Source organism: Prionailurus viverrinus, chromosome C1 (assembly GCF_022837055.1).
Source record: "Prionailurus viverrinus isolate Anna chromosome C1, UM_Priviv_1.0, whole genome shotgun sequence".
NCBI lineage: Eukaryota > Metazoa > Chordata > Mammalia > Carnivora > Felidae > Prionailurus > Prionailurus viverrinus.
Window position 1 is genome coordinate 194,757,750 of NC_062568.1, and position 23,724 is coordinate 194,781,473.

At 53.4% G+C, this 23,724-nt stretch overlaps 1 protein-coding gene across 1 annotated transcript in view; it reads left to right on the plus strand.

Moving 5' to 3' along the window:
- Positions 1-23,197, plus strand: part of CRYBG2 (crystallin beta-gamma domain containing 2) — a 29,927-nt gene extending 6,730 nt beyond the window's left edge. The window contains exons 4-22 of the mRNA XM_047873738.1: positions 3,810-6,432; positions 6,867-6,914; positions 7,000-7,112; positions 7,278-7,407; positions 9,537-9,676; positions 10,741-10,867; positions 11,110-11,145; positions 11,496-11,632; positions 11,789-11,915; positions 12,200-12,339; positions 12,437-12,563; positions 12,799-12,831; positions 12,922-13,034; positions 16,590-16,719; positions 18,061-18,200; positions 18,550-18,673; positions 21,018-21,176; positions 22,749-22,908; positions 23,012-23,197. Coding sequence (XP_047729694.1) covers positions 3,810-6,432; positions 6,867-6,914; positions 7,000-7,112; positions 7,278-7,407; positions 9,537-9,676; positions 10,741-10,867; positions 11,110-11,145; positions 11,496-11,632; positions 11,789-11,915; positions 12,200-12,339; positions 12,437-12,563; positions 12,799-12,831; positions 12,922-13,034; positions 16,590-16,719; positions 18,061-18,200; positions 18,550-18,673; positions 21,018-21,176; positions 22,749-22,908; positions 23,012-23,100 — 4,696 coding nt within the window. The 3' untranslated portion in view covers positions 23,101-23,197. The remainder of the gene's footprint in view (positions 1-3,809; positions 6,433-6,866; positions 6,915-6,999; positions 7,113-7,277; positions 7,408-9,536; positions 9,677-10,740; positions 10,868-11,109; positions 11,146-11,495; positions 11,633-11,788; positions 11,916-12,199; positions 12,340-12,436; positions 12,564-12,798; positions 12,832-12,921; positions 13,035-16,589; positions 16,720-18,060; positions 18,201-18,549; positions 18,674-21,017; positions 21,177-22,748; positions 22,909-23,011) is intronic.
- The last annotated feature ends 527 nt before the right edge of the window (positions 23,198-23,724 follow it).

Sequence of the window (23,724 nt, forward strand, 5' to 3'; positions counted from 1 at the left end):
GGGCATCCTGGGTCATCGGGGGGTGTCTTCAGAGCAAGGATGAAAGGGGGCAGCTATGGGCAGGCAGATTTCCAGCAGAGTTTGAAGAACACTTTAGCAGTCATGACTGTCCAGGGATGGGACAGGTCAACTGTCAAATGGTGACCTCTGTATCCTAGAAATGTGCAGGCAGAAGGCGATGAGCACATGTTTATGGAATGAGTGACTGGCAGGGGTGTTGCTCACGGGCTGGGCTGGCTTGAGAAAGGCGTGGAATCCTACTTGCTGGTAGGTCATTTACAGTATTTGATCTGATGACCAGTGGCTTCCTTTGAAGCTCTTCTGTTGCTTTGCCAAAACCAATGGGGCCTTCCAAATGTGGTTCCTGTTTTTAAATCGAATTCTTTGATCCCTGGACTCCTAGGATACCACTTCTGGGTACAACAAAGCAGGGCCTAGCACATCACCTAAAACTGTTAGCATTGGATGAATGAATGAATGAATGAATCAATCAATCAATCAATCGATCAATGACTTAAAACCCAGGCTCTGCCACTTACTATCAATGCCCTCGGGGGTAGGGAATCTCACTGAAATCGTACTTACTATTTTTTCAGAAATTAAGAGGAGACTCAGTGGGGGGCTCAGCGAAAAGGTGAGCTCCTTGTCAGGAGTCCCAGCAAGCAGACAGGGTTCTGATGGAAGAAAAGGGACCCCTTAGTGAGGACAGGAGGAGGCCAGGGCCTCAGCCAAGGGCTGTGATCTAGGGCCTCAGGCATCTGGTTGTGTCCTGCTCTCAGGAATTCTGGTCTGAGGAAAGGATTGGGGATTCATGCCAGCCCCCTACCTTTCCCATTCACAAGGCTGTTCCAGGGACACTCATAGCTTCCATGGTTCTGGAGTCAAGCAGGCTTCCCTGGGCCTCAACCCCTTTCATCTCTGCTCCTCATAAAACCTGAGTCACTGTGAGGGCCACAGAGCAGGATCAAAGTTCTGGGTTCCACCAGGCTCTCAGGAGGAAAGAAGATAGAAATGGGGGAGGGAAGTTGGGGGCATAGGTGCATTTCTGGCCTTAGCTTCTCTTATAATGGCCCCCAGGGGCTGCCTCATGGATAGGAGGAGTGGCCTTAAAGACAGGCTGGCCCTGAGGCTAAGGATGAAAGGCCTGACCTCTTGGGTCCTTGAGATCTGACAATAAGACTGTCTTGGTCAGTGCAGCTTGGAAGTTGGGGTGGGGGCTGGGTGGTCCCTCCAGGACTACTGTGGTTCCCTTTAAAAGTAAACCTCCAGGGGCGCCTGGGTGGCTCAGTCAGTTGAGCATTGAGCCTCGAACTTCTTCGGCTCAGGTCATGATCTCGCGGTCCGTGAATTCGAGCCCACGGGCTCTGTGCTGACAGCTCAGGGCCTGGAGCCTGCTTCGGATTCTGTGTTTCCCTCTCTCTCTGCCCCTTTCCCATTCATGCTATCTCTCTGTCTCTCTCTCAAAAATGAATACATGTTTAAAAAATTTAATAAAACAACAAAAAAAGTAAACCCCCAAACCAGGGTCTCCGTTCACCAGATAATTACATTAAGGAGTTTGGTTTGGTGGTTAAGCATATAGAGTTGGGGTTCAGTCTTGCCTCTGCCGCTGTGTGATTCTGGGCAAGTTTCTTTTCTTTTTTCTTTTTGAGAAAGACAGAGAGAGTGCAAGCAGGGGAGGGGCAGAGAGAGAGGGAGAATCTCAAACAGGTTCTGCGCTGACAGCGCAGAGTCTGGGCGAGTTTCTTAACCTCCATGAGCCTTTTTTTGTCCTCTTCTGCAAAATGGGAATGTTTGTTTATAAGTTATTCTTTGAGGCATCAAATGCATGAGATTCTTTTGAAGATTCAGTAGGACAATGAACATAAAGCAGCTAGCAAGCCTGGCCCAGAGTAAGCCCTCAACACATGGCTGTTATTATTACTATTACCATTCTTTTTAATGTTTATTTATTTTTGAGAGAGAGAGAGAGACAGAGCAGGAGAAGAAATGGGAGGAGATAGCAGAGAGAGAGGGAGACAGAATCCAAAGCAAGCTCCAGGCTCTGAGCTGTCACCACAGAGCCCGACGCGGGGCTCGAACCCACGAACCGTGAGATCATGACCTGAGCCGAAGTCGGATGCTTAACCACCTGAGCCACCCAGGTGCCGCTATTATTACTATTCCTATTAAACCAGAGAGATTCACCTGAGAGTTTCTAGAAAACAGAGGTCTTCTTCTTGGGCAGTTGGTATTATGACCCCCTATCCAGTAAAGGAGGTAATGGAGACCCAGAGAGATCGAGGGAGTGTCAGAAAACAAAGTAAGACCCAGGCCCCGGCTCTCAAGATCGGAATTTGAGATGTGTCTACTGAAGAGGCTCACAGGAATAGCGGGATATGCTCAGAGCCTTGGCCTAGGGGACAGGAGGAGGCTGTCTGGACACGGACTCAGACGTGATTTCTTTAAAAAAAAAAATTTTTTTTTTAACGTTTATTTATTTTTGAGACAGAGAGAGATAGAGCATGAACGGGGGAGGGTCAGAGAGAGGGAGACACAGAATCTGAAACAGGCTCCAGGCTCTGAGCTGGCAGCACAGAGCCCGACACGGGGCTGGAACTCACGGACCGCGAAATCATGACCTGAGCCGAAGTCGGCCGCTCAACCGACTGAGCCACCCAGGCGCCCCTCAGACGTGATTTCTAACCGCAGCCTGGCGACTCGGCATCTCTGTCACCCTCGGCCTGCCGCTCCTCTTCTCTGACCCTCAGTTTCTTCATCTGCACAAATAATCCCAGAGGAGAAAATTGAGGGAAAATACATTCAAATCCAAAGTGCTGTGTCCTGCTGGGCTTCGTTCAGGCCCACAGATGCACTCAGATGTGCACTTAGGCTCGGACAGCTATCACCAACATGCTCTTGCCGGTACACGCGTGTGCACACCTGCTAACATTTGGTCACGGTTCTCCGAGGCGACTGTGGGAAATCTATGCGCCAGTGGTTTCCTTTTTATTTTTTAATGTTTACTTATTTTTGAGAGAGAAAGAGAGAGCTGGGGAGGGGCAGAGAGAGAGGAAGACAGAGGATCCAAAGCAGGCTCCGCGCTGTCAGTGCAGAGCCTGATGCAGGGCTCGAACGCACGAGCCACGAGATCGTGACCAGAGCTGAAGTCAGACGCTTAGCTGACCGAGCCACCCAGGTGCCCCAGTGGTTTCATTTTTAAGCGACTTTTCATTCTTTTTCTCTTACTGGAGCCGGACAATAACTATGAAACATATCCTTACCGTTCCAGTTTTGTGGCTGGGGACCCTGAAGCTCGAAGGGGAGAAGCGGCCGGCCCAAGATCATCCAGCTAGTAAGCGATAGGGTCAGGGGAAGCTCAGCTTTGCCTGAGGTCACAGCCCACCTTTCCTTCCCTCCCTTATAATGGTCAGGAACAGGGTCAGAACAGTTGCCTGGTTTTCTAGTTTTTGGCTCCTTGGAGGACTAGACCCAGGGCTCCTTGGGCAGAGTTGCAGCCCCTTCCATAGACCAGTGAGTCTGCCCCATATGCTTTTTTGCTGTCTCCCTTCTCTCTCCTTTAGGCTCAGGCCTCAAGTTCACCCCTTGAAGAACCCCTGGCATTGGGGACCATCTGAAAGTGGGGAGATAGTGGGAGAGCTGGGAGTATCACGCCCATTTTACAGATGAAGAAACAAAGACCCAAAAAGTCAAATGACTTGCCTGGGGTTACTGAGCTCGGGCTCGGCAGGGGTGGTGCCTCTGTGCTGCCGAGAATCACTCTCACCACCCCCTGACTCTGTCTCTCTTCTTCCTGGCACCATCTGCAGGCAGCTGGACTACAGTGAGCCAAGGACGCCTCAGGACAGGTTGCTGGGGCCCAACATGGAGGAGGCAGGTGGGCCCCCAGCTCAGGCTGAGGCTCCAGTGGTGAGTGCCACGCTGATGTGGCGGCGGCCCCCTGCCCAGGAAGAGATGAGACACCGTTTTCACAAGGTGTCCCTGGTGTCGGGGGCCCGGATAGAAGCCCCCCCGGAGGAGACGCTTGAGTACAGCCACGGCCGAGAGGAAGTCAATGGTTTTGCAGCACAGGAAGAAACAACGATAAATTGCCAGGGACCCCGGGATGAGGCTGACTCCAGGAGCTTCCAGAGCCATGGGCCCATCTTTTCCAAGAAGTACATACTAGCCCCCAAGGAGAAAAGGCCAGTGGGAAGGCTGAAGGAGGCCGTAGGCCAGGGCGATGGCAGTCCCCAGGAGCCCAGGACTGAGCCAGCAAGCCGGGGAGCCGTGGCCAGGACTGAGATTTTGGTGCCCCTGCCTGGGCCCCGCGAGCCAAGCCCCCACCCGGGTGTAAGTCTCATCAGCGGGAGCCCCCGGAGCCTCGAGGAACGGCGAGTGACACGCACTGTGCAGACCACCGTGGTGGTGGGAGGGCATGTGGAGCGACGGGTGAACAGCTCTGTGACTGTGGGGCCAGTGCTCTCGGGCGAGGCCCTGCCACGGGGCCGCAATGTTGCTCGCGTCGCACGGGCAGTGGTGGTGAGCCCCCAAGCTGAGGGCTCACCTAGCCGCAGTCAAGCCCGGGAGCTGATCAGTAGCCTTGTGCCTGGCGAGCGTAGCCTACCTGCCAGCCGGCTTCCCAGGCCCACGGCTGTTGTGCCAAGGAGCCCGGGTCTGGGCAGCACGGTGGGGGCAGCCTTGGGGCAGCTGCCTGACACGGGGATGGCAGAGCCAAAGGACAGATCTGCTCTGGCCCCTGCACGCGTCCCAGAGGATGTACACCCACCTCAGAACCTGGACGTCCCTGCCGCTCACCCAGACCAAGACCAGAGCAGAGCCCCAGAGGCCAGAGCCTCTGAGGTCCCCAGGGTGCAGGGAGCCCCCCGCTCCACCCAGCTCCCTCTCCAGACTTCTCAGGACCATGCACCATTACCTTCCTCTCCCAGACACCAGGCCCATCCCCCCTCCCCGGGCCCAGTCCATCCTCCAGAGCAGCCTGTGGTGCCTACTCACCCCAGGACCCAGCTCAGTGGCAAGCCCAGGGGACCCCAGGCGCTGCCCTCTGTAAAGAGGGAAGGACTCACAGATCCCTCTGCTGTCACCATCCCGCCCGCGGTGAAGACCGAGGTGGTTGTTACAGTCCCTGGACAGCCTCTTGCTCCATCTTCTACAAGGAGGAAGGCTGTCCCCAGCTCAGGAGGGCTTTCTGCTTCGTCCCCCCCAAGGAATAAGTTTGTTCAGGACTCTGAAGATGTCACTATTTTCTCCTTTACCCAGAAAGAGAGAGCACAGGGCCCTGGTGTTCTGGCTGACCCACCCTCCGCCCAGAAAGAGGTTGTGCAGGGTCGCAGTGCTCCCGTCACCTCATCCCCCAAGCCAGCCAAGGTTGTCCAGGCCCCAGAAGGCAGCCCTAGCTCCCAAAAAGAGGCTGTCCAGAGTATAGAAGGCGGCCTTGCTCCTCTCATCAAGGATGAGGCTGTTCGAGGCCTGACTGCTTCCACTCTCCGCCCCCCCCAGCAGGGTGAGGTTGTTGGCGGCTCTGCAGTGAGCCCCATCTCATTTCCAACCCAAAAGGAGGCTGTCCAGGGTCCTGGTGCTTCTGCTGCTCCGTTTTCCACCCAGAAAGTGATTGTCCAGGACACTGCTGTTCTCCCTGCCCTCTCCTCCGTGGGCAAGTTGTCCCCCAGCCCGGGAGGCCTTCCTGCCCCAGTACTGATGGGGGCAGAGGCCAGTCTAGAGTCGCAGCTTGTCCCTGACTCCATTGAGGGCAAGATGCTCCCAGAGACAGCCAAGGAGGAGGAGGTGGCCCTGGCTGCTGACCTGGAGATTTTTCTGGATACTCTGCGGAGCATGGAGCCCCCGGAGATCCTCCGTACTCACCGGCTGCCACGAGCCCCCCGCTCCTCCTACCTGGCCATGTACGCCACGTTGCCCGCCATCGAGGAGGACCAGCCTGGCCCATGCGTGCTGGGACCCGGCCCCCAAGAGGTGCCCACACGAGAAGAGAAAGAGGAGGAGGAGGAAGAAGAGGAGGAAGAACCAGAGAATCCTTACTTAAGCGATGATGAGAAGCTCCAGCGTAGGCAGGAGAGCTCCAGGCCCAGCTCCTCCTGGGCCTCTCGCCCTGCCAGGTCCCCCCAGGCCTCTAGTTCTCCTCTGGAGATGATGAAGAAGCACGTAGCAGATGCCAAGGGCCCCCACCCAGAGCTGGGGCCCGAGTGGCAGGCGGGGAGCAGGCCCATTTCCCGTCTTGGAGGCAGCCTTCTCTTTGGCGGTCGGGTGCCTGGCACCCAGGAGGCCCCCACCTTGGAACCACTGGGCACAAAACTGTCTGCTCTGCCACCCCACGTGGCACCAGGGCTCAGGAAGGTGCCAGGACAGCTGCCTCTGCTCTGCAGTGAAAGGCCACTGCCAGAGAAACCTGCATGTGCCCGGCCCCTGGAGGAGTGGGTGAGTGAGGCCTTGGGTGAGCAAGGGAGGGTGCCTGGCCTCGCCTGGGGCAGGGTCTGGATGGTATGAGGACCATGGTGCTGGGAACAGAGTCTCGAGAAGCCAGAGGATTGGGTCTGATGTCTAGTTCAGTGTGACCTTACACAAGCCAATTCTTTCTGGGCCTCAGTTGCCCTATTCACACAGCAGAAGGTTTGCACTGTGAAGTCCAAAGGGCTTAGTGGCCCTGATCTCTTGGAAGCTGGGGAAGGGGAGCAAGAGGCACCCACCCCTGGGATGGGGTGACAAGGTCCCTGGAGGTTGGTGACATCCTCTGCAGGCCAGCTCCTTGGGAGTGGAGGCCAACAGGGAATATGTGGGATCCTCGGAATGGCAGGTTGTGGGGAGGCGGTAAGGAGGCAACTCTGTAAGACTTTTTATCACCTCCATGCCAGAGCCCAGCATTGAAGACCCAGGGCAAGCGGAACACCAGGCCTGGAAAGGTAGGGTGGGCACGTGGGGTGGGGGGGCAGCCGGAAGCAAGGACCTAGGGACAGGGCCTGAGGATTTCCTCTGTGTCTTCTCCAGATGATCCTCTTCTCAGAGCCTGGCTGCCAAGGCAGCAGCAAGGAGGTCTGGCAAGACGTTGCCGACACCTCCGGCTGGGCCAGCATGGCCTCCGTGAGGGTGGTTCGAGGCTGGTGAGCGCAGACTGCCAGGGCGGGGCTGGGGGGCTGCTTGTGGACCTGGGGGATGCCGGGGCAGTGAGATGTGCCCAGGCCAACCTGGCAGAAACCCCTTTCAGCCACCCCGCCTTGTGGGTACGTCCTCTCCCCACCACTGACCCTGGGTCTCTGTGCCCACAGTTGGGTGCTATACGAAGAACCAGAGTTCCGGGGCCGGAAGCTGGTCCTGCCGGAAGGAGATTTGGAACTAGGAGCCCTGTCGCCAGCATGGAGCAAGCAAGGCATTGGCTCCCTGAGGCGGGTTGTCCGGGTGAGTGGCTGGGAGCGGGGGTCAGATGTTGCCCTGCCTTCCCCAGGCCCCAGCTCCTGAGGAAGGGGACAGCCGCAGGTGCCTGGAGTTGTCTATAGGTAGTCGCCTCTAGCTTCTTGACCTCCAAGCCACCTGGGGAAGAAAGAGGTTTTGGGGTGCACAGCCTGGCTTGGGGAGGGGCAGGCAGAGGCCAAGCCCCAGCTTCGGAAAGCAGCCTGGGGAAGTCTGAGCTGGCATTGGAGAAGGTTCGGTTAGAGCAACAGAAATGGGGGGAAGGGTCTGTGGGTGCTGGCCCACCACCCAGGGCCCAGGATTTCAGGCCCACATGCAGACTTAGGGTGCCACAGGCGTCTGTTCATTCATTTGCTCACTGATGCTGCTTAGTAGTTTGCTGTGTGCCAGGCACCGTGCCAGGCAGTGGGTTGGAGGAGGAGACCTGCCCTCTGCCCTCTGCCCTGCAGGACTCATGTACATGAGCGTATGAGGGTTGGGTTTGAAGCAGGAAAGCCATATAAGCAGATTAGGGATTTATAAACATCTCTCTGGCTGCCGGGAGGAGAAATCCCTGAGCCGGGAACATGAGGCAGGGCTGTGATTTCCAGGTGAGGGGCCCCTCTGAATTTTGAGGGAGAGGTGTGTGGTTTGAAAAGGCATAGTCAAGGGGTGCCTGGGTGGCTCAGTCGGTTAAGCGGCCGACTTCGGCTCAGGTCATGATCTCGCGGTCAGTGAGTTCAAGCCCCGCGCCGGGCTCTGTGCTGACAGCTCAGAGCCTGGAGCCTGTTTCAGATTCTGTGTCTCCCTCTCTCTGACCCTCCCCCGTTCATGCTCTGTCTCTCTCTGTCCCAAAAATAAATAAAAAACGTTGAAAAAAAAATTAAAAAAATAAATAAACGTTAAAAAAAATGAAAAAAAAAATGAAAAGGCATAGTCAATATTCTAGTTTCATATCCGTAAAGTGGGGGGAAAATACCGTTTTCATAACCCAAATTTACAAACTACCAAAATTAAGCTGGGTAACACCATCTTGACCACCAGGGAGACACAGAAGAGAAAGCAATAGCTCTGAAAGCAAGGCCGATCAGATTTTTTTTTTTTTTTTTTTTTTTTTTTTTTTTTTTTAATGAAAGTACAAATAACCCTAAGACAGAGCTGTTGCAATCCTCCTGGTAAGAGAGGGCGAGAGCTGACGAGTCTTAACTAGGGCAGTGGCCCAGCTATGCGAAGGGGGAATAGTTTTGAAAGCCTCTCCAGAAACACCCAAGTGTTTGTGGACAATTTATTGTGAGCTTCTCACAATAAATTCATCTTCATGTAGGAGGTAACGAGGTACGGGAGAAAAAAAACAAGGGCTTTGAAGTCAGGTGGACCTAGTTTCATGTCATTCGTTCAGCATTGATTGGGTGCCTAGTGTGTTCCAGGCACGTGGGAGGTGCTGGTTGCAACAGAGAACAAAAACTACATTGCTCTGTTCTTTGCCCTGCTACGCACAGGCTTTGTGCCCTCGGGCAGGCCGCTCAACTTCACTGAGCCTCACTTTCCTAGCCTGTGAATGGAGTCATAACTCCCGTTGGGAGGGCCAAGTGGGATGGGGTAGGGCACGCCCTTAGCATCGTCCCCTGCCCTCAGTAGATGCTTCCTAAGCGTTTGATGAGGAGTGAGGGAATGAAAACGATCCTAGTGGGGAAGAAACACCCAGAATGCAGATAGGATCCGCTGCTGCCTAGGATAAGATGTGGGTAGAAGCCAGTCCGGACAAGGGCGGGAATTGTACACAGAGGAAGAGTCAAAGTTAGGCCTCAGGAAGTGGCTGTCCATCCAGTTCGTCTCTCAACTGGGCTGGAAATCAGGCTATCCGGGGCATGGCAATTGGCAGGCTCTTGCTGGGAACTTTGGTAACCGGTACCAAAGGCCCAGCGCCAAAGAAAGGGCTTTGGTCTCAGGCTCGTGTGGCCGACCTTGCAGAGAACACCCCAGTCACCCTCCTGGCTTCTGCGGAGATGGCCACAGAGGTTTCCCAGAAGTTCCCTGGGGCCTGGGCTGGACAGACTTGAGGAAGCAGATACTGGTGGGGAGGTAGTCTCTGAGGGGTTCTGTTTCACTCTTCCTTTTCCACCTCTCTCCTTCTGCAGGACTACATTACCCCAGAGATCATCTTGTACTCTGAAGAGAGCCTCAAGGGGGAGCAAGTGAAGCTAACGGATGCCTTGGAGGACCCCCAGGGCCTGGAGAGGCCCCTGCAGGTGGCATCTGCCACTGTCTCTGCAGGACTGTGAGTCTGGGCTATTCTGGAATCCCTTCATTTGGCATTCATTGTGCTGGGGACATAGAGGTGATAGGACACAGCTCTTGCCCTCAAGAAGTGCTTAGTCTACTGGAGGCCACAGTCGAGTAAGAAGACGGTGGCAGAGTTCTGGGATGGGGGAGCATAGAAAAGCACCAAACCAGAGAAGAGCACCTGAAGTCAGAGAAGCCTTCTTGGAGGAGGAAGCACCTCAGCTGGGGTGAATTGGCCCCAGAAGAATCTCAGCACAGTGAGAGCAGGGCACGAAGGGCTTTTGTATATTTTGTTCACTGCTGTATCCCTGATGCCTGAAGCAGAGGCCAGCACAGGGTTGATGCCTCTAAAATATTTGTTAATTGAATGGGGAAGAGTATATCTAGCAGAGGGAACAACACCCGCCAAGGCCCAGAGGTGAGAGATCTAAGCCTCGAAAGTTCAGGCTGGCCCAAGAAGGCAGCAAGTGGGGAGATGTGAGGCCCAGGAAGAAGGCAGGGAGACAGATCAAAGGGCCTCTGTGCATCTGGGCTGTATTGTGGGCTAACGGGGAACTACTTGGGGTCCCTAAGTGGGTATGTGTGCAGGAGAGAACTCTCCAGCTGCTGCATGAAATTAGAGAGTGCCAGGCCAGAGGAAGGGGGACTGATGGAGTGGTTACTGCAAGAGATTATGGGGGCCTGGGGTGCCTGGGTGGCTCAGTCGGTTAAGCCTCTGACTTCGGCTCAGGCCATGATCTCTTGGTCCATGAGTTTGAGCCCTGCTTCGGGCTCTGTGCTGACAGCTTGGAGCCTAGAGCCTGCTTCAGATTCTGTGTTTCTGTCTGTCTCTGCCCCTCCCCTCCACCGTGCTCTGTCTCTGTCTCTCTCTTTCAAAAATAAATCAACATTTAAAAAAATTAAAAAAAAAGATTATGGGGGCCTGAAATATCCCCCAGCATCCCCTTGCTGGGGGGCCTCTTCTCCTAAAACTTCTTCCCTCTAAGCCTTCCCCCCATCCACCAGTCTGTGTCCCTGGGTATCTGGGATACAGCCGCCTCTCTGCCTCCCCCCCACCAGGTGGCTGCTGTACCCTAAACCCTTCTTTGAAGGCACTCCCTACATCCTGGAGCCTGGAGAATACCCCACCTCGGAGGCCTGGGGTACATCAGACCCCAGTGTGGGCTCCTTAAAGCCCATGAGATTGGTAAGGGGCAGGTGGTCCCAAGTTACCTTGTCCTGGAGCCTGGGGGAAGAAGCAGGGCCTGGGAGCTGCTTCTGGGAACGGGGGCTGAGGACAGGGGGAATTAACCCAAGGGATGGGGGAGAGGGAAGTCACGGGGTTGGGCATTTTTAGGGGGGTCTCAGGATCAAGTAATTCCTGAGTCACCAGCCCCATCTGTCTTCCTCTATCTCTGGGCTGGTGTCTCAGCTCTGTCTCCTCTGCAGGGCTGCCCAAATGTGGAGAGGCCAGGGGAGCCCAAGGTAAGAGTCTGGGCTGCAGGGTCAAGGAGGGCCTTTGGGTGGGTTGTGTGTATTTGTATGGCTCTCATAGGCTGAAGTGGAAGACAGGAGAAGAGAGTGCTGGGAAACAGAAGCTGAGAAGCTGGGTCTGGAAGGGTGGAATCCTATGAGCTCACTGGGAAATGGCTTCTGATGTGTAAGGACCAGGTCAGAGGTCAGAGAAGAGGCAGGAGTTACCTAAGGGAATGGAGCTCAGTGAGAGAGTAGGAGGACTTAGCTCTGGGCTGAGGCTGGGCAGAGCCATCTGGGCTGGCTGAGTGTATTTGGGTCCAGATGCCTCCCCACAACCCTCCCACCACCCTTTCTGCCAGGTTGTGGTTTATGAGGCCACAGGCTTTCAGGGCCAGAGCTGGGAAGTAAGCAGAGACATCTACAACCTTCAGAAACCAGAGGACAGCCAGAGCCCCCACCTGGCCTCCGTGGGGTCCCTGCGAGTTCTTGGGGGCTGGTGAGGACTCAGAACCTTTCCTTCTACTTCATCCTCCCTTCTGGCCTCTACCCTCAGAGATGGGGAATGCCCCGGGCTGCCTAGGGGTGGGGGTAGCTGTCTTACCCACCCGAGGTCCTTCCCTGACCCTGTCTGTCTGCCTCTGCCTTTTCCCAGCTGGGTGGGCTACCAGAAAGCAGGCTTCCGGGGCCACCAGTATCTGCTGGAGGAAGGGGAATATCCTGATTGGTCACACTGGGGAGGCTATGACGAGGTGCTGACCTCCCTGAGGGTCATCCGGACGGTAAGCAGGAGCAACTGGGCCATCCCTCTGCCTGTGGGTACAGGCGGACTCCCCCCAGTACAATCTGTTGAGCGAAGAGTTTGTGCTCTCTTTCCCTGTTCTCCAGAGCAGCTGGAAGTGTTCCCTGAGGTCTAGCTTCTCTCCGGCCTGCTGCCTTTCCCCGGGCCACACTCACTGATCCGCCTCATTCCAAAGTCCCCTGGTGGGCTGCGTCCGCGGGGCCTGGGCACTCCTTGGGGTTTCCGTGGGTGGGCAGGAGAAACCTGACTATCCCTGGGGCCCAGGACTTCGGGAACCCGGCCGTGGTGCTGTTTGAGGCCATGGACTTCGAAGGGCACGGCGTGGAGGTGAGCGAGGCATTGCCGGACGTGGAGCTGGCGCGACACGGCCCCCACACGCAGGCCATCCACGTGCTCAGCGGCGTGTGAGTGACCCTGGCTCCGGGAGCTAGGCGGGTCTGGAGCGGCTCCAGCGGAGGAGCCGGTTTCGCCCTGCTGACCCGCGCCCCGTCCTTCCTGCAGGTGGGTGGCCTATGAGAAGGTGGGCTTCTCCGGGGAGCAGTACGTCCTGGAGAAGGGCGTGTACCGCAACTGCGATGACTGGGGAGCGGGCAACAGCGCCCTCGCCTCGCTGCAGCCAGTCCTGCAGGTGCGTGCCGGCGGTGGGGGCGGGGCCATGGGGGAGGGGCTTAGTGCCTGGGAGGTGCCCCCGCGGTGGGGGCGGAACTGGAAGAAGCCGGCTAGGCGCGCGTGGGGCGGGGCCTCTGGGAAGGGGCGGAGCTAATGCCTGCCTGAGGAGCGGGAGTGCCTTGGAAAGGGTAGGGAAACTGAGGCTAGAGTCTGGCACTCTCCTTGAGTCTCGAAACTTTGGGCCCTCCCTGCAGGTCGGGGAGCACAATCTGCACTTTGTCTCAAAGGTAAGGAGCCTGTGGGGGTCTGTCTCCTTTTCCCCATTCTCTCCCACTGCATCGCCCTCCATTCTCATCTCTTTCTGTCTCTACCTCCAGATTCAGTTTTTCTCCGGCCCCAACTTCCTGGGCGACCACATCTCCTTCGAAGATGACCAGACCTCTCTGCCTGCCTCCTTCCAGCCCCAGTCCTGCCGTGTCCACGGCGGCAGGTGAGGACGTGGGGGAGGTGGGAAGTGGGGCGCACCTGCCCAGAAGTGCTTAACTCAGCTTGGAGATCTGGGCTGCAGGAAGGTCTTTCAAATGATTTCTTTCCTTGGGCTTCCTTGAGATTAGCTATTTTGTCCCGAAGCATTCAATCTTAACACAAACAAAGTAAAATAAAGTTTTAATGGAAAACCTAAAACCTGATGGTATAATATAAAGAACCCCAATCTTGTTTCATGTATCTCTCTGCCTTTTCTTTTCTTTTCTTTTCTTTTCTTTTCTTTTCTTTTCTTTTCTTTCCTTTTTAGTGGAGGATTTAAAATCCCCAACCCTTGGGGCGCCTGGGTGGCTCAGTTGGTTAACCATCCAACTCTTGGTTTCAGCTCAGGTCATGATCTCACAGTTTGTGTGTTCGAGCCCCTCATCGGGCTCTGGGCACTGGGCTGTCAGCTCCGAGCCTGCTTGGGATCCTCTCCCTCTCTCTGCCCTTTCCTTGCTTGTGCTCTCTCTCTCTCTCTCTCTCTCTCTCTCTCAAAACAAATAAATAGACCAAAAAAAAAAAAAAAAAATCCCCAACTAAACATAAAGTTTCACAGGTAAATACTTCAACATATATCTCTAATAAGAAAGAAACCCTCCCAACCCGCATAGCCACAGTTTATTATCACATCTTCTAAAATAAATAACTTGTTAATATTACCTAGTACCCAGTCTATGTTCAAATTTCTCCCATTGTCTCAAAAAATGCCTTTGTGAAATTGGTTTGTTTTTCTCAGAATCCAAACAAGGTCCACACATTGCTTTTGGTCAATTGGTCTTTAATTTATAGTAGTTCCCCTTCCTTCCCTTTGTTTTATACCATTTGTTTGTTTAAAGAAACCCAGTAATTTGCCCTGTAAGTTTCCCATCTTCTGTATTTGGCTCATTGCTTCCTTGTGGTGTCTTTTTTCCCCTTTGTGCCCCATATTTCCTGTAAACTGGTAGATCTGAAGGCTTGATGAGATTCAGGGTGTTTTCTGGGCAAGAAATCTATGTAGGTGGTACCCTGTACTTCTTACTACATTACCTCATGCACAGGTCTGGCTGTCCCACCTTTAATGATATCAAGATGCCTACATTATAAGATCTGCAATTTATCTCTCACCTAATGGTTTTAGCATCCACTGATGATATTTGCCTAGACTCACTAATTCTTTAGAGGTTGCAAAATGATGGTTTTAAGATTTTGGGTATTCCTTCTATAGATGTTATTTGGAATACTTCCATAAAAAAGAACTTTCCTTTTCAACTATTTGCTTACCTGAAATACTTTATACAAAAAAGGCAGTTTGCTCCTTTTCCAAGGATCAATTCTCTTGATCAATTTTCAGGATAATTTCTGAACTGGTTGGTGCCCTAGCAACCTCGAGAGCTGAGTAATGAAGTATTGTTTTTTAAGTGTTGTTACGAATGCATGGATTTATATGCAATTGAAATGTCTTAGTGCATTTCTGTGCTCTAATCATTCTATCTTTGGCAAATGGGAGCCCCTTCAGGTTGCCTGCTTCTGAGATGACTCCAATAGTTTTTTTGTGATTTCCTTGTTTTTCTGGTACAATAAGATGCTCTAGGATCACTTTGTACATTTTTCCCCTAAACTTGGAATCAGTTATGTACCAAGGGACTCTGATTCCAATGGTATTTAGATGGAAGCTGGGTGTTTCAAAACTATAATACTAAATTACTACTAACAGCATAAAGCAGTGAATGCTGTTTGAGGCTTCTCCGTGGTTCTTTTTGTCCTCGGGACATTCACTAAAATCCCTTTTGGTATGAACAGTTCAAAATATCATTTTTAAGACATTTGAAATAATACTTGTGTGTGTGTGTGGTTATGCCACCAACCTGATATACAGTTAGGTTCATTTGTTTTATTTAATTTATTTAAATTTTTAAGAATACTTTTCATTTTTATTTATTTTTTTAGAGAGAGAGCATGCACAAGTGGGGGAGAGGGGCACAGGAAGAGAGAGAGAGAGAGAGAGAGAGAGAGAGAGAGAGAGAGAGAGTATTTTAAGCAGGCTCCATGCTCAGTGTGGAGCCGACATGGGGCTCGATCCCATGACCCTGGGATCATCACCTGAGCTGAAACCAAGAGTCAGAAGCTCAACCGACTGAGCCACCCAGGCACCCCTAATTGTTTTTGCATTACATAAAGCATTTACAATATCCCTGTCTTAGCTTGGGCTGCTAACAAAATATCATAGACTGGGGGTGGGGGGTGTGTTTGAACAACAGGTATTTGTTTTATCACAGTTCTGGAGGCTGGGAAGTTCAAAGTCAAGGTGCAGGTTCATTTGGCTCTCCTGTGAGGGCTTGCTTCCTGGCTGGTAGATAGCAGCCTTCTTCCTGTGTCCTCACCTAGTGGAGACAGCACTTCCTCCTCTTATAGGGACACTGTTCCCATCATGGGGCGCCACCCTCCTGACCTCATGTGAACCTTCCAAAGGCCATCGTTTTTGAGGTTAGGGCTTCAACATGTGAATTTTGGAGAGACATTCAGTCCAGAACAGTTCCAAAGCCAAGTCAGTCAATAAGATCTATCTCTATCCCTGCGATCTTTCCCCCCGCTCCTTCCCCATAGGTAATCTTTTTCTTTCTCTTTTTAGTGTTTAGTTAATTCATCTATTGGGTTTTTTTTATGAAAATATAAGCAAATATACTCTCTTACATAAATTTGCATCTAACTATAGAAGCCAAGTATATTTGTTGCCCTTCTCCCTCATTTTCTTTTTTTTTTTTAATTTTTTTTTTTCAACGTTTATTTATTTTTGGGACAGAGACAGACAGAGCATGAACGGGGGAGGGGCAGAGAGAGAGGGAGACACAGAATCGGAAGCAGGCTCCAGGCTCCGAGCCATCAGCCCAGAGCCCGACGCGGGGCTCGAACTCCCGGACCGCGAGATCGTGACCTGGCTGAAGTCGGACGCTCAACCGACTGCGCCACCCAGGCGCCCCTCAATTTTTTTTTTTTTAAGAGAAGCAGACTATAAACGCTGTTCTGCACCTTTTTTCCCTAACAGTTTGGAGATCACTTTACATCCCCTTAAGAGCTCTTTCTCATTCCTTTTTACTGCTGTATTATTATCCTCGACACTCTTAGTTGATTCAACAATCCGCCACTGATGGACACTCAGGCTGCTTCCACTCTTTGTCCTTGCAGACAGTGCTGTATGAAAAGGCTTGTGCGTGTGCCATTTCATGTTTTTGAAGGAGGTTTTGAGATTCCACGAAATGGGACTGCGAGTAATTGTGAACAGAGTTCTGCTCGATGTTGCCAAATTTCCCTCCATAGGGGCAGCAGGATTTCATCCAGTCAGTTCTTAAGTCTTGACCTCAGTCTCTGCTGCTCAGGGCCTGTTCATCCTTGACCTCCCATAGACGAGGGGTGGCGGGGGGGGGGTGGTCACAATCAAGTCTGCATCCACTCTGCTGCATCTCAGAGGGTCTGGGAAGGCCAAGCACAGGACAGGGCAGGCTCAAATACCTACTTATGCCCTCCTACTCTTCCCCTTCCCTAGCTGGATCCTGTTTGATGAGAAGAACTTTGAAGGTGACCAGCACATTCTCTCCGAGGGCGAGTTTCCCACTCTCACGGCCATGGGCTGCCTAGCCTCCGGAGTCCTGGGCTCTCTCCAGAAGGTACCCCTGGTGAGTACCCTTGTCCAGTTCCGGGCAACCACTGAGGCAGGGGATGCTGCTGGGGGAGTGTGGGCGCCGAGTCTGTCCTCACTGTCGGCTCGGCTGCTGGGGCTTGAATCCAGTCTTCCTCAGAACGACCCCAGCTTCCCCTGACCCCATGGCTTCAAAGTCAGTTCCACTTACTAGAGATTTATTGAGCACCCACTGTGACAGGTCTTGGGGACACTGACACAAACCAGACACAGCCCTGATGTCAAGGAACCCATGACCACACTGACATAAAGATTACAATGCAGAGTGGTGTGTCCAGATGCAGAGGTGGTATGGGGACAGTAGGGACTAGCGCCTCTGGGGTGGGCAGGGGACGGCAGCCAGACTGCTGAGGTGGGGCTTCTGTGCAGGAAGGAGTGGAACAGAGAGCCATCTCTGCTGCGCGGTGGAGGACAGAAGGGTGGGACAAGGCAGTGGGGTTGCTGCTACAGTAAGCCAGAATAAACGATGATGTCCTGCACCAGGGAGGAGACGGAGGGACGTGACACAGGCCATGTTAAGGAGTCAGAGTCTATAGGACCGGGTGGGCCCGCTGTTAGAGCACAGCAGACAGCTGACCACTGAGCCCCTACCAGGCTCTGGGCAGTGTTTCAAAGGCTTCCATGCACTAAGATGTTTAGTCCTCACCAAAGCCCGAAGAGGTTTGTTACTACCATCCGCTCCCTTTTCCACATGTGAAACTGAGGCACAGAGAGGTCATGCGACTTGCCCCAGGTCACACAGCTGGTAACAAGCAGAGCCAGGTTCTCCCAGAGGCAGCCCAGCTGCTGAGTCCAAGCTTTACAACTATGTGCTGGGCTCTGAACGCAGACAGACCGGATTCTGAAGCCCAGCTCGAGGGATTTGAGCAAGTGGTTTAATCTCCTCCAGACTCAGTTTCCCCTCTGTTAAGCAGGGATAATCAGAGCACCTACCTTATAAGGTTGTTGAGAAGTTATAACGAGGTCAGGTAAAACACTTAGCACAGAATCTGGTGTGTGGTAAGCCCCGAATACGTGAGAACTGCTATAATTACCCATATTATTATTATTATTATTACTGTTCTTAGAAGTACCATGGACTGGCACTAGGGGGAGGTTTGAGGGGACAGTAGGGGGCCCAGTCTGGTACATGCTGCATCTGAGAATCTGGGGGACACCCAGCTGGGGGTGTCCAGGAGCCCAGGACCCTGTGAGGCAGACCTCAGGAGGGAAGAGGGCCTGAAATACTGATCTGGGAATCGGAGTATCTGGAATTGGGGGCTGAGTCTGGCGCCGGGGCTCTCTCAGCCTCACCCCTTCTCCATACCCCTGGCCCCAGCACTTTTCAGAGCCCTCCATTTTTCTGTATGGACTGGAGTGTTTTGAAGGGAAGGAGATCGAGCTGGACAGGGAGGTCCGCAGCCTGCAAGCCGAGGGCTTCAACAACCACGTGCTGTCCGTGCGGATCAGGGGGGGCGTGTGAGTGTGTTGGGGGGGCATAAGGGCGGGGGCTGCTAGGGAGCGAGGGCTGGGTCTCTGGCCTCTTGCCCCTTCCCACCTCCCCTCCACTCCCCGCCCCCATCCAGGAGGGAGGGAAAGGTTCAGGCTAAGGAGGGTCTTGGACCCCAGCCCAGGTTCTCCAGGACCCTCTGCTCTGCAAACTGCCACTTCCCAGCCTCCCTCTCCTTCCTCGGGACCCTAACACCAGGCAGAGAAGTCTCAGCATGAGAGAAAAGGAGACGGAGAATGTTCTCTCATCTGTGCCTCCTCCTCTGTCTGTGTGTCTGTCTGTCTTCCTCTCTGCATCTCTGGCACCTGCTGAACCCAGCTGGGTGCTGTGTGAGCACAGTGACTTCCGGGGACGCCAGTGGCTGGTGGGCAGCTGTGAGATCACCAACTGGCTGACTTACAGCGGGACGCAGAGGGTGGGTTCCCTCTACCCCATCAAGCAGGTGGGTAGCGTGTCGGGTTGTGTGTTTCCCATATTTCCCAAACTCAGCCTTTGTGTATTTTTGTCACAGTTTTGCCACGTTGTCATTCCTCTTGAACCATTATCTACTTAACACTTTTCTCTAAACCAACTCACTTGTTTTTTACACTTTGTCCTTATCCTAAGGGCTGATAACCATAAAATCATGGGTTTGATGTGTATGTATGATTTTTCTTTACTTGACATGATAATAAACACAGTACCGTTGAATTTTTAGCAATAAGTTCATCCACTTAGGGTTAAAAATCATCTCACGTACCAATCAGCAATAATAAGCAGGCCTCACTCTGGGAGACACTATCCACTCCTGAGTTTCTCCGTCTGTGAGCACGTGTCTGGACCTGTTTCCCATTTATGTGCATGTGCGTTGAGGTGGAGGCATGGCCGTGGTGTGTGTGTGTGTGTGTGTGTGTGTGTGTGTGTGTGTGGGCACGCACACATGCCTGTCTGAGGATATTTCTGTGGCCGTGATATCATTTGTATCCACGTGTCTGTGCTTCGCAGGTGACACGGTTGGGTGTGAGGTGTGTATATGACTACACGTGCCTGTTTTTGTGACACTGTTGAGACAGTATGAGGGTATTTGTGTGGCCCTTGTATTCACACTCTTAGGGCATCATTTCTAGAAGAAACCTTGGAGGTTATCTCCGGCCCTCACATTTACAGTTGGGGAAATAAAGGTCCACAGAAGGGAACAAGGATTCGCTCTGTAATCTTGGGCAAGTACTGTACCTCCATGGACCTCACTGTCCTCATCTTTAAATGTTAAAAAAGAATTTCTTAATGTTTATTTATTTTTGAGAAAGAGAGAGACAGAGTGCAAGCAGGGGAGGGGCAGGGAGAGAGGGAGACACAGAATCTGAAGCAGGCTCCAGGCTCTGAGCTGTCAGCACAGAGCCCGACGCGAGGATTAAACTCACGAACTGTGAGATCATGACCTGAGCCGAAGTCGGATGCTTAACCAACTGAGCCGCCCAGGCGCCCCTCAATTTCTTCATCTTTAAAAGAGGGATGACATAAGGGTGCCTGGCTGGCTCAGTTGGTAGAGCACATGACTCTTTTTTTTTTTTTTCAACGTTTATTTATTTTTGGGACAGAGAGAGACAGAGCATGAACGGGGGAGGGGCAGAGAGAGAGGGAGACACAGAATCGGAAACAGGCTCCAGGCTCCGAGCCATGAGCCCAGAGCCCGACGCGGGGCTCGAACTCCCGGACCGCGAGATCGTGACCTGGCTGAAGTCGGACGCTTAACCGACTGCGCCACCCAGGCGCCCCGGTAGAGCACATGACTCTTGATCTCAGGGTCGTGAGTTTGAGCCCCATGTTGGGTGTAGAGATTACTTACCAAAAAAACTAAAAAAATAAAATCTGTTGAATAAAATAAAATGAGGGGGTGCCTGGGTGGCTTAGTCGGTTATGCGTCTGATTTCGGCTCAGGTCATGATCTCACCACTTGTGAGTTCAAGCCCCGTGTCGGGCTCTGTGCTGACAGCTCAGAGCCTGGAGCCTGCTTCGGATTCTGTGTCTCCCTCTCTCTCTGCCCCTCCCTCGCTCATGCTCTGTCTCTCTCTCTCTCTCTCTCAAGAATAAATAAAACATTAAATTTTTTAAAATAAAATAAAATGAGGATGACATATATGATGGAATTTTCTGGAGGACTAAAGACAGACAGTGTTTATAAAGCCCGCAGGATGGTACTTGAGTGGGTAGGCATTCCACACACGTTAGGTATGATTCTTCTGTTATTACCATCACCACTATTCAAGGCCGCCGGCCGATTTGTGGCAGAGCCTGGTCTGATGTGTGACAGCTGGATGCCCTCCCCACCACGGTACTTCTTCAGCATGGACGTGTGTGTGTGTGTGTGTGAGTGTGTGTGTCTGTATTCCTGCATACATCCATCCTTTTAGCAAACATGGGGTGTGGGGTAGGCCGGGGGAGGGGCCTGCACATCACTTAGGAAGCGTGTTTGCACGGCTGTGTGTATCCGTGTGTTTGTATCTGCCACAAACTTCTGTGCCACCGTGTGGACCTTGGGTGTTGCTGCCAGTGCGTCCCTCTGCACACGGCTGTGGGTGTTTGTGGACGCGGAGCCGTGTGGCCGTGGGTGTGCACCACGGATGTGCCCCCCGGTGCATGGGTGTGAAAGAAAGGGTGGCTTAGAAGCAGGGCCCAGGAAGGGTTCAGGGCATGGAGGAGGGCTTGGGAGCTTGGGATCCTGGCGGGTCCAGAGTTGAGGGTGTCGGGGGCCCAGGTGGGAGCATCCCTGCCCAGGGGTCCCTCACTCAGCCTCCCCTGCTCACCAGCGCCGGGCTTATTTCCGCCTCTGGAATACCGCACTGAGGGGATTCCTGGCCATGCCGGACCATGTGGAGGACATGAAGGCGGGCCGTGTGGTGGTCTCCCAGCCCCAAGAGGGAGGCAGCTTCATCTGGTACTATGAGGACGGGCTGCTCAAGAACCAGGTACGAGTTGAGGGGCGGGGACAGGGACCCCAGAGCCTCAGGCACTCAAAGGCCCGTTTCCAGGGGAAATGCCAGCCTGCCCGTCAGAAGCAGGACCTGCCCTTGGGCCAGAGAGATAGAGAGATACACACAGATGCCAGGACCCTGGGCAGGTAGAGGATGCAGGCGCCGCTTCCCTGGGCAGTTCGGGCTCTTCTCTGGGCCTCGGTTCCCCATCTGTTGAACCAGACCCTTCTAAGGGACCTGCCAGCTCTGATATCCTGGGGAGAACTTGGGTCCTATTAGTAATGACAGATTCATGGGGCGCCTGGGTGGCTCAGTCGGTTAAGCCTCCGACTTCGGCTCAGGTCACGATCTCACGGCTCGTGAGTTCGAGCCCCGCATCGGGCTCTGTGCTGACAGCTCAGAGCCTGGAGCCTGCTTCGGATTCTGTGTCTCCCTCTCTCTCTGCCCCTCCCCCACTTGTGCGCACGCGCTCTCTCTCTCTCTCTCTCTCTCTCTCTCAAGAATAAATAAACATTGGGGCGCCTGGGTGGCGCAGTCGGTTAAGCGTCTGACTTCAGCCAGGTCACGATCTCGCGGTCCGGGAGTTCGAGCCCCGCGTCGGGCTCTGGGCTGATGGCTCAGAGCCTGGAGCCTGTTTCCGATTCTGTGTCTCCCTCTCTCTCTGCCCCTCGCCCGTTCATGCTCTGTCTCTCTCTGTCCCAAAAATAAATAAACGTTGAAAAAAAAAAAAAATTTAAAAAAAAAAAAAAAAAAAAAAAGAATAAATAAACATTAAACAATAATAATAATGATGATAGATTCACTCGACAAACATCTCCCGAGCACCTACTATGTGCTAGGCCCTGTTCTAGGGGCCGGGAATACAGCAGTGAGAAGACAGAAATGACTCCTGCCCTCCCGAAGCCTACATCGTAGGAGGGGAGAGACAGAGACAATTTAAATGAGTCAAATATCTCTGTGCCTTAGGTGATGCGAAGCGCAGGAGAAAAAAGTAACTAGAGGAGACTAGGGAGTACCCGTAGCTGTGACAAGGCCGACTCTCCCCCAGAGGGTGGCATTTGAGGGAGCCATCTGTGTAGATGTGCGAAGGAAGAGTGTTCCAGGCAGAGGCAGCAACAAGTGGAAAGGCTCTCGGGAGGGAAGGTTACGGCGGTGCGCACCTTTGTAGGCCATCGAAGGGGTTTCGTCTTTTACTTACTCTCCATTTCATAGGTGAGGAAACTAGAGCACAGAGAAGTTAAGTAACAAGCTGAAAGTCACACAGTCAATTAGTGTGTGAGAGCTTGTCCGATGTTAAATCCTGTGCGTTGGGAGTCAGCCATGAAAGTCTTCCTGGACGAGCTACTATTTTTCCAGACCTTTGATGGTCTTTCACACCGAACCCTCACAACAGCCAGCACTCAGGGATTCCCATCCCCAAGGAAAACAAAACTCAGAAGAATTAAGAGATTGGCCCAGGGTCACAGTCCACGAGAGCCAGGATTCAAAGCTGGGCGTGTCAAGGGTGTCGGGCTGGAGGAGACCCTGTGGGGAGGAACAGTGCCTGATCACCTGCTGGGGCCTCAGGTGGCCCCTACCATGAGCCTGCAGGTGATTGGGCCCCCCAGCACGGGCTCCAAGGTGGTACTGTGGGCTGAGAGCCGCCTGCCCCGCCAGACGTGGAGCATCAGCGAATCGGGCCACATCTGCAGCGAGATGTTCGAAGGCCGGATCCTGGATGTGAAGGGTAAGGGGGCTCGTGTGCGGGAGAAGGCACCTGAGGCGGCTGCGGGCAGTGGAGTCCTCAGCAATCTCTGACCATCTTCCCCATCTCTTACCCCTTCCCACAGGCGGCCGGGGCTATGACCGGGACCACGCAGTGCTGTGGGAGGTGGCCAAGGACCGGGCGTCCCAGATCTGGACAGTCCATGTGCTCTGACCACCCCCACCTCCCAGCCCTGGAGGCTTTCCCTGGGATGAAATGTTTTTATAGGTTTTTTTGTCGTTGTTGTAACATAAGCTATTTTCTAATATGCTCCCAAGTATCCTCATCTTTGTGCACCTCGATATTTGGGGCTGGGGTGCGGAATTGTTCACCTGCCTTCTTTGCCCGGTACTCGCCCTACTTTCCTCCCAGCTCAGGTTCTAGGGCTCAGGTGTAAGGTCTCCCTCTGCCACCAGAGGGAGCCCTGGGCCCAGACTAACTGTGAGTGTGGTCTTTAAAGCTGTCTATCCCCCCTCAGTTGATGGGTTCCAAGAGCCTGCCCTGAGTCCAGTCTGGCGCTGAGCTGTGGGGCACAAACACGAGCCAAGCCCCTTGGTACCTGCCCTCAGAGAACTCACAGTCCAGTGGCAGATTTTGACAGGTAGGGTGATACACTGAGGGATAAGAACGGAAGTAGAAGGATGCACCGGGGAGGAACCTGAACCACTTAGGGGCACAGGGCAGGCCGCTCGGAGGAAGGGATGCTCCTTCCTGAGGTGTGGAGAATGGGAAGGAGTCAGCCAGGCTAGGGGGTGGTACAGGGAGAGTGTTCTAGGGAGGCAGACAGTGTGATGGGGT